We start from the raw sequence: 13,902 nt of genomic DNA on the forward strand, positions 1-13,902 counted from the left end.
TCCAGATTGGTAGAAAGGGCAGAGACAGGCTGTCAGGGAAGAGAGGATGTGTGGCAAGGAAGCAGCTGGAGGACCAGACAAGGCAGTGGCTGGCAGACAGGGTGGTCCCACATTTGCATGTGGGTAAACCTAGAGGAAGAACTGGGGAGAGACACAGACCGCACAACCCAGGTTTCCAGCACCAGAAAAGAAAGCCTCTAAACCTTTGACTGAAAAACCTGTGGGTTGAAACAATAGGAGAAACTCCCACCCTCATAGGAGAGTTCACTGGAGAGACCCACAGGCTCCTAGAACATACACAAACCCACCTGCCTGGGAATCACCAATAGAAGGCCCCAATTTGCTTGTGGGTAGTGGGGGAATTGAGTGTTAGCCAGCTGAGAGCTGAGCAAGTCGCACTGTTCCCTCTCTGACTCCTCCCACACATAGAGCACCACAAGGCAGACACATGGATTGCCCCAACCTGGTGAATACCTAAGGCTTCACCCCTTACAACATAACAGGAGCTCTGAGACAAAGAAATATGGCCCAAATGAAAAAATAGATCAATACTCCAGAAAAAGAACTTAGCGACAAAGAGATAGACAACCTATCAGATGCAAGGTTCAAAACACTGGTAATCAGGATACTCATAGAAATGGTTGAGTATCATTGCAGAATAGAGGAAAAAGTGAAGGCTATGCAAAATGAAATAAAGAAAAATATATAGGGAATCGACAATGAAGGGAAGGAAACTGGGACTCAAATCAATGATTTGGAGCAGAAGGAAGAAATAGTCAACCAGAGCAAAATGAAGAAACAAGAATTCAAAAATATTAGGAGAGGCCTAGGAACCTCTGAGACAACTTTAAATGTTCCAACATCTGAATCATAGGGGTGCCAGAAGGAGAAGAAGGAGAGTAAGAAATTGCAAACTTATTTGAAAAAATAATGAAGAAAAACTTCCCCAATCTGGCAAAGGAAAAAAACTTCCAGGATGTCCAGGAAGTCCAGAGAGTACCAAAGAAGTTGGACCCAAGGAAGCACAAACCAAGGCACATCATAATTACATTACCCAACCTGAAAGATAAGGAGAGAATCTTAAAAGCTGCAAGAGAAAAGGAGACAGTTACCTACAGAGGAGTTCCCATAAGACTATCAGTGGATTTCTCAGAAGAAACCTTGCAGGCCAGAAGGGGCTGGAAAGGAGTATTCAAAATCATGAAAGGCAAAGACCTACATCCAAGATCACTCTATCCAGCAAAGCTATCATTTAGAATGGAAGGGCAGATAAAGTGCTTCTCAGATAAGGTCAAGTTAAAGGAGTTCATCATCACCAAGCCCTTATTATATGAAATGTTAAAGGAATTTATCAAAGAAAAGGAAGAAGATCAAACCTATGAATAGTAAAATGACAATAAACTCACAACTATCAACAACTGAACCTAAAAAAACAGAACCAAACCAAAAATAAACTAAGCAAACAACTAGAACAGGAACAGAATCACAGAAATGGAGGTCATATGGAGGGTTATCAGTAGGGAGAAGGAAGGAGGAGAATGGTAGGAAAGGTACAGGGAATGAGAAGCATAAATGGTAATCACAAAATAGACAGAGGGAGGTTAAGAATAGTATAGGAAATGGAGGAGTCAAAGAACTTATATTTATGACCCTTGGACATGAACTAAGGGAGGGAGTGCTGGTGGGAAAGGGGGTGCAGGGTGAGGGGGAATAAGGGGAGAAAAAATGGGGCAACTGTAATAGCATAATCAATAAAATATACTTAAAAATAAAAATCAAAAAATCAAAAAAGAAGTAAAAATGAGATTCAAACAGGCAGTATGAATTCAAAGCCCACCTTTGAACTGCTATTCTTTCATGATATTTCATAGCCTCTTTGAGCAAAGGGTGGCCTGAAAGGGTGAGCAAGAAAAAAAATACAGTATTTATTTAACAACTACTTAAGTTGGACTTGTAGAAACCATGGAGGGTGAGTAAGACAGAACTTGAAAAAACCTAGACACTCATATTCTGAAGGAAAGTGCTGTGGGATTGGAGGCAAGGAGGATGCCAGCCCTATCTAGAAGCAGAATTTTGAAGTGGGAAAAACATGTAGAGTAGAGGCATGGAGTAGGAAGTAGTGTGAATGAACAGCATATAGGGATGGAACCGTGTCATAATCACAAAAGTGAATGAACTAAGGGGAATTGAGTCAGCAATCTGCTGCTAATGATCAAATGCCAACATCCATATAATTGTCCCCAAAAAATCCCCTTTCATGACTTAGGCTCAAGGAAGAGACAATTCTTTCTTCATCTCCTTTATAAATACAGGTTTTATTGCTCATTTTCCCTTTCAAAAATATAGTTAAGATGAAATTTCAATAACATCTTGAATCAAACAGATATAGGATTGAAGCCCTTTCTCAGAAAACAGGGGAGAGGGCCTTGAGTAAGCTCCATGAATTGTCTCTGAACTATACCTTTTTACATATTTTAATAAAGTTATTAATATTTACTTAATAATAAGTAGAATTAAGTATTAGAATTAAATGAGACAAGGAATAAATGGTACCTGGTACTTAGTAGGCTCATCTCCATCCATTAATATTAAGTTAAATTTAACAATACAATATTAAGTTAAATATAAGTTAATTTCACTTGTGTTGATATGGCATGGAGGTGTGCACAGTATAATCTGACCTAGTTCTAGATTTAACCTTCTTGGGATGATCATGTTTGCAACTAAAAAGTGTACAGATGAGTAAGAAAAAAGGGAAAGAGTATTTAACATTTGGCACTAAGAGCTTAGACTTAAATGCAAATGTGGTAGTTCTTAAAGTAATAATAAAAATTACCCATTCTAGTAGGAAGTAGTTCAGATTTGATTCCAAGTTAATTTGGCTCCAAACTACTTCCTGAACTTTCTGTGGGATCTTGAACAAGTAAACTCAATTTAATGAACTTTTGTTTCCTCATCTATGAAATATAATACTTAGGTTGTCTAATTTTATTCAGTTTGGGACAATACATGATTTCTAGTGAGGTCTCTGGAGACTTTCCAATGATATTGAAGGCTGTGAAAGTATAAATATTGTGTAGCAATCTCATTATATAATATGGAGCTGGTCATTAGATAAAATCTGTTTTATAGAATCTTAAATAAACTAGTTATCTCCCTTCCTTCTGCTATCAAATGAGGCACAACTTCTTTGATTTTGAGGTGTGTGTGTGTGTGTGTGTGTGTGTGAGAGAGAGAGAGAGAGAGAGAGAGAGAGAGAGAGAGAGAGAGAGGGAGAGTGAGAGAGAGAGAGGAAGAGAATGTAAGCATTTGTTTTGCAGGAAATGCTAAATTAACCTATTTACATATTTACAATTCTTTAGTTATGCTTAAACATTTTAAATGGGCTGCTTGAAACCCAAGCCCTGGTGTTTCTTGAGATTGGATCTCAAGTACTGTCTACTAAAGGAAAAGGAAAACATTCTCTGCTTTCAATGTGATAGGAACTTTGCGAGTCAGTAGACATGCCTTTTAAAAGCAATAAAATGAAGCTGTCAGCCATTGCAAATGGACCAAGATGGAGGTCACATGACTAAATCGCCCCTGCAGCAGGCAGCCTCTGATGTATTTTACTCCAGTTTCAACCTATTAATCAGAGGAGCTGGAAGAGCAATAATTTAAATGCTGCAATAATCAATTCCATACACATTAATAGAAGCTACAGTCAAACTTTGCCACACCACTGACTGCACTGGAATCTTGACAGGAGCCCTAGGGCCATGCCTAATTTGCATTAAATTTACATAAAATCATAAATCAAGAATACATGAACACAACCCTAATATTTGTTAGTGCTTAGATCTTGTTAGGTGGATTGAAACTGCTGGTGGTTTGAATTTGCTTACAATAAAATTGTGCAGCTGATCAGTTTTGTTCTCATTCTGCAATTATGGGGAAAGGGACCCAAGAGAGCTATAGTTTGGGGGCATGTGTGTGTGCCATTTAGCGTTTTCATCCTGTGAAATCATGACTCACATGTGCCCGTGGAAACCCGAGTCTAGAAGCACATTGTCCCCAATGACTTTGCAGATCCTTGTCACTGGATTTGCTCACAAATAACTTGCCATTAGATGGAGCCACAAACTACATAGAAAGCTGGTCAGTCAGCTGAGAGGACATCAAGGCCTCTGGTAATTTTTATTTTCCAAACAACATTTACTATCATAAAAACAGATAATTAGTGATATTCTTTAGGTTGAATGTAGCAGAGTCCAGACCTTGGGGTGTCCTAATATATAGGATAATAGGCCTGGCCGGGGGAAGGGACACATGGATCAGGGCCACTGAGAGTTATTTTTCAGGCCAGCTGCATATGTGATATGCAAAAATGGCTATTTTGTATATCAATAACAACAGACTAGTCTTCCAGCCTAAATAGAGCTAGAAGGTATGCATAGCTTTGACCCAGGATGTAACTAGGAGGCAGCTCCCCCTGGTTACAGTGCCTGTGTGAGAGAGAGCCTGGAGATGGTTTGCTCCACGCCCTGGGGCCACACCTGCCCAGACTTATTATGGCAGCCTAGAAAGGCTGAAAACTGTGGGAGTGCTAGCAGATATAGCCCACTGTGGGAGGAGTCAGAAATGGGGTTATGGAGAGGTTCCCAGCTGGGATTTAAAACTAAGGTCAGGCTGCCATGAGGGATGGGGAGAACAATATGAGACCAAGCAGGAAGGAAAGGGGTGAAAGGACTCTTGACGTTGACCCGTGAGAAGATGATACATGGTTTTGTATTAACAAGTGGAGATTGCGGTGGTGACACAGGTGAGGTACTGGGGACTGTGGGAGGCCTGTTCAGCCAAGCATGGATTACTGGGAGGAACTGGGAGTCTAGCTGAGCTACAGATTTCTATTTCTTCTCCTGAGATATGGTACCACTGACTGACCTGACTGGGCAAAGTAGGGAGGCAGAACTGTGTGTGTGTTGGTGGGTGTTTTAAAGGAACTTTGGGAATTTTAATGGATACATTCTGCTATTACTCTAAACCTGTATAACTTTTGAATAAATAGTTCCTTTCCTTCGCACCAAATTCTAGCATTGAGAGCCAGAATTTCTAACAGCTGGCAGTGGGCAACAAACTCACAGTGACAGAAAGACCCTGGGGGAGGGGGCTTGTTTGGATAACAATACATGGGCACCCCCCCCCCATGTATTGTATTGTTAAAAATCAAACCTTCAGCAAAGTATCTAGTATTCGGCAGTGTGATAAAGTGGACTTGACATGGTTTTAAGCATTTTGTGTGTTCTTGTGCTCCTGTTTCAACTTATTCCAACAGCTATGGTTTCACACTCAGGGCTAAGAGAAGACACTCTCACCAAGGGTACTGACCCACAGTGGCAAAACTCAAGTCTATATTCTCCTTAGTCCTCTCAAAATAAAGTGAGGTCTGTTCTTTTGGAGAGAAAATAGATACTTAAGTGCCATGATGTATTTAAAAGTCTTTCTTTTTACTTCCAGAAAGGATTATGCAAGCATTTTATACATCAAAATTATTCAATACCTCCTACCTCTCCTTCCCCACCCACCTATCCCCTCCTTTTCTTACCTTGCACGATCAAGTAAACTTGGGAGGTCTTGGGCTCATGCTGTGTCTGAACGGAGCAAGTATAGGAACCCTCATCATAGACATCCACCTTCTGGATTCGAAGGCTGTATTCCAGAGAATGGCGTTTCTCCAGCTCAACCCGGGGGTCCAGAGACCACTTGTCATCGCCAGCGAAAATGATTCCAGAACGGTTCAACCAGGCCACCTTCGAGTTCTTATCTTCTACAACGCACCTGTCAGAGCAGAATAATAACATTAGAATGTTAGCCATATCTGCATCTGCATTCATTCTCCATATGATTAGACTCAACAAGACCAGTCAAAAAATAATTTTATGTAGGATGAATCACAACATGATATTTCTTAGGGTCTTATGTATTACCACTATTTCTCCTTTAGGATCTAATTACTATTAAATGGATAGATGTCACTATATTAAACTCAATTCAGCAATAAACAATGTGAGCATGAGTAATGCAGGCAACTAAAGTTAAGTGGGTATTGATTTCCCACTAGGTTATCTTCTTGTCTAGGAAAAGGTCATTCACACAGAACTCCATCTGTTTAAGTAACTTTGAGAATTAGATGATTGATAATGTGGCGCGTTTACTTAATTTTGAATTATACTTATTCTTTCATAAATATTTCCTAAAGACTTGTGTGATGGAGTAGTCATGTACTGCCCCACCACTGTAGGAATTAAACTAGATTTCAGAGTTTACATCTGATCTGTATGAGTTAGAATGTCCACTCCTAGGAGGAGATGTGTGTGAGCAGCTCCAAGTAAGTAGATAGGTATTGTGTCAAGGTAATCAAAGCCAACATCGTCTTGCTTAAGTGTGGTTCCAGCTGCTGAGGGCAGCAGGTTGTCTGCTGGCAAGACAGCTTGCCACCAGCATTTTGGATCACATTAGAATGAATTCAATCTTTTATGGGAGATAAAGACACCCATTGTGTAGTTTGTATTCCAAGGAAGATGAAGGAAACTACTTATTTTAGAAACCTGAAAGAGTCTCTCCCTGAAACTTAAAAGAAAGGGGCAAAGTGCACAGATTCGTAAAAGGGTCAATGCTTCATGGTGAGTTGTTTTCTTCAATTCTATTAAGAATCTGGAAATTTAAAAATCAAACAAAAAATTCTCTCTATCACTTTGGCAAGATTTATGTCTGCCCCACAGGAACATTGTCCCAGACCCTGTGCACAGCTGCAGAGCCAGCTGCTCAGCACTCTGGGGCACAAGAGATGGACAGAAGGAGCCTAGAATATGACAGCAAAACAATTAAAACACCATGTTTCCCTGTATTTTCTGAGCCAACTCCAACCTAGGTTTCCTCTCAGGTCAAAACAGCCAGGCATAGAGATTCCACACTCGTGCACAGACAGGAAATCGATGTCCTATCCACAGGCTCTTCACCATAGGGATACAGAGGCCAATTTGTATCTTTCATAAGAAAGAGGAAAGCTGAGTTATTTAAAAATCCCTATGGTACAAAAGACCTACTTACCCCATTAATTTTTGTTGAATTATGTATTTTATTTAGCATGATTATTTTACTTAGTTGGGTACCTTGGTATGGATGTCTTTCTTTTCTTCTCAGCTTATTTATTTTCCTAAACCCAGGCAAATTAAGGTATCATTTAGTACCTCCATTGCTAAATATGTGTTTCTCTGCCATACAGATATTACTTGGATTCATTACCTGCATTTGCTAATTTAGAACTTCTCCATGAGGGAATGCAAAGCTAACTTCATGGACACTTGCTGTTTCTTTCCAGACTCGATATTACTTGCCCTGTTCTATTCATTTATGGCATCATTTCTCTGTCCTTGGTGATGTTTGTGGCACTTCTCTAATTAAAATCATGGATGAACTAATTAATAGGCTGTTTTCTGCCTTCTAGATCATAAATGAAGTTGTTCGTGTAGATTACTGTGTTTTTCCTTTCTACTGAAAAGAATGGAAATGTACCTCTATAAATGCATTTTAAATCTTCTATTACATTTCTCCTTGCACTTGTGTCATCTCTACAGCTCAACACAGCAGCAGGCAGATATCACAGAGATGTGCTTTGAATGCTATTTAGCCTGGCATATGGTCCTAATATGTTCATTTTGGGAAAAACTGCCATGTAGTAGGTTATACACAAAAATGGTTCATCAATCAAATGAAGAACAAAATGTTGCCTAATTTATTAAGGTATTTGATTTGGTCATTAAGACCAAAACTAATGTGGTGTAAAACAGTAAATGCCTGGTAAATACCTATCATGTGAACTAACAGAGTTACAGTGTAGACACAAGACATATGGTTAGCTATAGGGTGGGGCAAACATAGGTTTACAATTATAAGTAACAGTTGTAAGTATGCAAAAAAGAGTTTATTGTTGTATTTTTATTTATTGATTATTGTATTATTTCCCAATGAACAACTATAAACCTACTTTTGCTTATACTGTATATTTCACCCCATCCTAACCCCAGTCCCAAGCTCTATAGCATCTACATAAGAATTGGCTAAATTTTCTTATCAGCACAATGGAAGTTTCTAAGTTGGGCCTTTATGGTCCTTTATGGTCCTTTTGCTATTTTAGCTATTTTTTTCCATGAAAAGTTAACATTACCACACATTATACCAAATTGTTCTTTAGGTTTCAAGGTTACAGTCATACTCTGAGTACTAGGAAGACCCCTGTGATTCAAATGTACTATCTCTTTAGTCTGAAAGCATTTGTATTCCACTTTCCCACCTTTTCTGTCTCCTGGGGCATTGTGGCTTTGAGACTATATGACAGGAGAGGCATCTCCTCTCCCAGCGACTCAAAGTATGGCTGTTAAATGAAAAAAATAGGCAGAGGTAGGGAAAAGAACTAAATCTAAGTGGAGATTAATAAGGCATTGTTCTGAACTTGTTTCCTTATTTCTTCTGAGTTGCTTAGTAAGTAAACAATAGGTAATGACATTGTCTATCAGGGCTGCCTTTAGAAAAGGGCTCTGCAGTGTAGTTTGCCTTTATTGTAAAGGTCAAGGCCTCTTATGGTGAAGACCTTAAAATTAAAACCTTAATAAGATTCTCTGCCATGAATCTTATTCTTTATTCAGATTGCAACCTCATTCTTCATTGTTCTTGTTTCCCTTTTACCTAAAGTACATTTTGCAACCTTTTCCTTCGGCAAACTCCTACACAAAATCTGTCTCAGATGCTCCCTACCTTGTGAAGTACTGTCCAGTTTCCCTGCTTGTGCTAGCATTTTCATTCTTTGTTTTTCTTCTCCTCATCATTATTGAAGAGTAAAGTACAGCCATATCTTCTCAATATTTATACCTTTATTGTCTCAGAAAAAGCCTGACACATAAAAACACTCAATAATTTTTTAATAGATACATGAACATACCAAGATCTTTCTCCTCTAATTTTACATTCTTTCACATTCTCTTCTAATATAATACTGAATGTGGAAGAATTTTACTATTCCTAGTGGTTTCATACTTAAGACTAACCACCTTCAGCAGCATAACCTAATCTCTATGAGTCTGTAGAGGGCCTATGACTAAATCATAACCAATTTTCTCACTATTCATCTTTGTTGAAATAAGTTAATTTGATTTCATTGAATTTTTTCCCCAGTATACTTCACTCTGACATTAGCAATTATTTTTTTCCTTCAAGATACTAATTTCCTCATTCTCACCGTGACTGGTATGGCTCAGTGGGTTGGGCACAGACTTGCAAACTTAAAGGTCTCTGGTTTGATTCCCAATCAGGGCACATGCCTGGATTATGGGCCGGGTCCTGGTTGGGGGAGTGTGAGAGACAACTGATCGTCATATCTTTCCCTCTCTTCCTCCCTCCCTTCCCCTTTCCCTAAAAATAAATAAATAATAAATAAAAAGATACTAATTTCCTCATTCTGAAGGACAGCATCCAAATCAGCAATCAGGGCCAAGCAAAACTTCCCCAAAATACAGAATGAGAGAAGAATAAGTACAAACAAAATATTTTTAATGATCTAAGCTAAGCTCATGTCAGTCGAATGGATAATAACATAGTATTGCTTCTTATGTCTTGCTCTTTCTTTTCCTCTAAGGACAGGCTTCCTGAAGTTCTTATTCTTACCCTCAGCCACAGTGTTCTCTAAAAGAACTTTGCTAAGGAAGTAACTACTACTTTGCTAAGGAAGTAACAATATAGTTCATCAACATATTGTTAACAAAAGAGATGACAGGCCTAGAACAGAGTCACTTGTGGTAAACCCATGTCACCAAACCCAGAATTAATACCTAACCTAATTGCCATTATAGTCTTTCCCAGGAATGTAATTTTAAATCAGTCAATATGAAATCTCTTAATGTGTAGTAGTGGGGTAATCTACTACTGATAGACCCTTTCCAGCCCTCCCAAAGAAGATGAAGTAATTTACTTTTTCTTGGTCCCTGCTCTTCTCGGCCTATAAAAATTTACATTTTGTAATGTTTCTTGACTTCTTACTAAAAGGGATGCTTGCCCAACTCATGAATTCTTGAATAAAAACCAATTGGATCTTTCAATTTATTCAGTTAAATTTGTTTTCTTAATGCTATCTTCTTATATTCACTTACAGATTTCTCTTAATCATTAGTTAGCAGGAACAAAAAGACAGGAGGAAAATAAAGCAAGATAAAAAGATACATATTCAAATGCAAAACAACTTGGCCTGTTAGCCCCCAGAGACAAAAAAGTGGAGAACCTTCTCCATTGTGTAGTAAAGTGTGTGTTTCTGGGAGGCCTGTGTTAGATACAAATCTGCCCCAGGCAATGTTTAAACAAATTAACAGCTCAACAACAAAAGCAAACCAAGCCTGTATATTTTATTCTTTCACATAACTCACTCAGTCTTTGTCCATCATGTTGGACAGCTAATATTATTTTACAAGAAAGGTTAGAAGAGATTAACAATCTTACATCAGCTATTAACCCCTTCTATGATATTGCTTTTGCTAAAATCCCCCGTTTTAAAATAGCACAAAATGTCAGATATTGGGTTGCACAGGTTGTAGAAAATAATGTTTGTTACAGTGTGATCCTTTGCAGACCATCCACAAGTGAACCACTGCAACTTTCTCTAAAACAGGAAAATGCAGTTAACTCTGTCACTCTACAACACTAAGCCTGCTCACCTTACCTCTCCAGAGGTAGGTATGTGGTATGAGATCAGACCAAAATCTCCCCAAAAGACCTTACAGTTATCCCATTCCTTCTCAATATCAGATAAAAGCTAATAACAACATATCACACGACAGAATCATTCTCCATTTAACAAATGCACTTTTACTCGTCATCCTTGGGAAACACAGCCATAGTGGAGGCATAGTATTTGAAGAGCTATTTGTTGCCTTGGGTCCCAGGTGCTTTCATAGCAGATTTCAGTGTTAGAAATAGGGTGGGAAATGTGCTTCAGCATCAGCAGGCACAAACCTGGAAGAGTCAAATAATCTCTAAAAGCCTTTTGAAAGTTTGATTGGGGTGTGAAATAGCACATTGAAGACATTAAGGCTTCTGGCTAGGGAAGAAGTAGTTTTTGATTTGCCTAGGAAAAACTTTTTGCCACAGCTGGTAATACACAGTATAGGATAAAGGCAGAATAATTGCCATCCAACCCTTTGAGACTGTTCCAACCACGGTAGAAGCATAATGTAACAGAAATAACTGCCACAAAGACCTTTCAGCTTCCCATGCTGTCTACTACTCCGAGGCATGTTCCTCTGAATAAAAACAGTTCTGGACAGACAGTAGGACAGTTGGCTGTGGCCTGCTATATAGCCAAGGAAGCACTGCTATTGGGAAACGGTAGCACAGGTAGTAAATATCTCCTGTTGATCAATTAGAAGTTTTATTTTCTCTGATTGGTGCCTAACAGAAGGCAACTCCTATACTTACGGGTTCATGAACTTGCACTGTGACAGGAGTTAATTCTTCATTTTCATCAGTGGTGTCAGAATGTTCAAATAGTTTATTTAGAATCACTTAATAAATGATTTAAAAATATTCCTAGTCTGAGGCTTGGACCTAGAATACCCTATGTAAAAGTAGATTTTCACAGAGTCATACAGTATGACCTTAATAGTCTGTTCTTTTTATTTTCCTTTGTTCTCTCTCTTTTAACACTTATTTTTAGCCATAGGTCATGAAAAATTTGTTTAGTATATTATTTGCAAAGATTTGCAAGACTGTTTCTTTTCTGTTTCATTAATTCTGCTAATTTACCAATTAATTGGGTAATGACATTCACTTCCTTTTCACTACTCTCCTGATAAGAGCCTTCAGTGAGCTCAAGGTGGCTATAATGGATGTTGCTGCAAAATCAAGAGGACTTCTGGCAGCACGCTGGCAGCTTTTGAAAGTCACTCTGCTTCTGCTAACTAGCACTAAACTTTCAGAGGAAAAGTTAGGGAAATGAATAGAAGGGTTTAGATAACATAAGACAGCTTCTCCCCCAGTATGTGAAAGATAATTACTCAGTGGGATGTACCTGGACAGAAACCACATTCTGTGATGATGCCTGTTTTCTCGTAGGAATAAGTCTTCCTGCCTGGATAACTAAACAGAAAGGTGCATTCCAACATGGAATGTTGAATGACAGAGAAATTGGAGGGCCACAGGATGCTTTAACAAGGCAGTTCAAGTTCAGAACAGGGATACCCCTTAGAAATGTGGTCCTGGGACCAGAACTGGGATCAAAACCAATCATTCTTTTAGTGATAGAAGGTATACAAATATGTGTACCTTAACAAGAGAACTCAAATGTGTGATGAAGGGATGGATGGGAGAGGAAAACAGAATTCAACCTGACTGTGCTGTCTAAAACAGTGGGTACATCTTTTATTTAGACCCCAAAGGAGGGGGTTGGGAGGAACAGTAAGCTTGCAGATGACTATGATAAGAAAAGTAATAAAATATTTATAAATTAGAATGGTCCACATTCTGAAAAACAGTCATTAATTTAACAATTCAATGTTACAATCTCTACTCAACCCTTTAGTATTTTAATAGATGGATCTTTTCATCTACAGAATTCATGCTCTCTTATGCTTTTTAGAAACATTGTACCCAGCCTACGAAGTTTGCAATTAGAAAGACTAGATCTGGTGGGATCTGCAAGGCAGGTGTGAGAAGTCCCAGAGATTGTCAGTGATTAGAGAAGGAAGGCAGGAAAGAGGTTTGAAAGCCCATCCAGGAAGTTGACTTTGCTCTATCCAGGGAATCTTCTTTCAAACACTCAGGACAAACCCACCCCACCATATCTTTGTCAATATCTATATTTCTCTTTCACTCCACATAGGCCATTTTAATAACAAAAATTTACAACTTATTAGATTACCCATACTTGATTTAAGTATTATTTTAGCCTTTTAATTGTTTATGCCTAAATAAAGGCCATGATTTTAGCTTTTGACCATTTAAATGTGAGTTTGTGTGATATTCATATCCCTAATAATTCTGAAATATTTTCCTAAGTACTAGTAAGTTTAAGGTTGTGAGATTTCAGTGGTCAGATGCTTTTTAAAAAATGTATTCAGACAGATGAAGAAAACCAGAAATGCATCTGTAACACACAAATAAACATGAGAGAGAGTATGTGAAGAAAAGAGAAAGAAGGAATCCCAACTTGGTGTCAGAGAATGTGAGAAATAGAGTGAGAAAGAGTGGTGAGAGAGAGATGCACAGAGCAACTATACAGAATCAGATAAAGGAGCTTATATAAAAAGCCAAAGGAAATTCCAGAATAGATATCCAGAATGACTTGCTTTTATGTAGGAGATATAGAAAAGAGAAGTAAGAGTACTGGTGTTCAGGCATGTTAAATCGTGCTCTCTCTTCAACTCAAGTCTCACCACCTCCTACACCCCTCTAAAACAGCAAGCTTGAAGGATCCATAAGTGGTGTATGGTACAGAAGTCTAGAAATTCAGAAATATTCTCACTGTATGTTCTACAATTCTCAAATAACACACATTATGCACCAAAATTTCAGAAAAGATAGAAATAAAATCAATCAGAATATTAACAATAACAATGCTTAATTCTGGTGATTTATATTTAAAGTGATATAGTCATGCTTGTATTTAATTAGAATCACATTGAATTTATAACTTATAAATTTATACACTTATACAAATGTATGTAATGTGGTACTCTACTTTTAAAAATAATTGTATTAGACAAATAGTGCATGTTAATCATGAATAATATAATTTCCTTCTTACCTATTTACCAAGTAGCTCCTGAAGGTGTTCCCATAAAATAGGGATACTGGGACAATCCATGCTAATGCCTGTGTAGT

At 38.2% G+C, this 13,902-nt stretch overlaps 1 protein-coding gene across 4 annotated transcripts in view; it reads right to left on the reverse strand.

Annotated features, from left to right (window-relative positions):
• The window catches only part of LOC114490454 (limbic system associated membrane protein), a 638,505-nt gene that overhangs the window by 310,604 nt on the left and 313,999 nt on the right, over positions 1–13,902 (reverse strand). For all 4 annotated transcript variants that reach the window (XM_028504441.1, XM_028504440.2, XM_028504439.2 and 1 more), the window contains exon 2: positions 5,585–5,817. In XM_028504441.1, coding sequence (XP_028360242.1) covers positions 5,585–5,817 — 233 coding nt within the window. The remainder of the gene's footprint in view (positions 1–5,584; positions 5,818–13,902) is intronic.

This window comes from Phyllostomus discolor, chromosome 2 (genome assembly GCF_004126475.2).
Source record: "Phyllostomus discolor isolate MPI-MPIP mPhyDis1 chromosome 2, mPhyDis1.pri.v3, whole genome shotgun sequence".
NCBI classification, from domain to species: Eukaryota; Metazoa; Chordata; class Mammalia; order Chiroptera; family Phyllostomidae; genus Phyllostomus; species Phyllostomus discolor.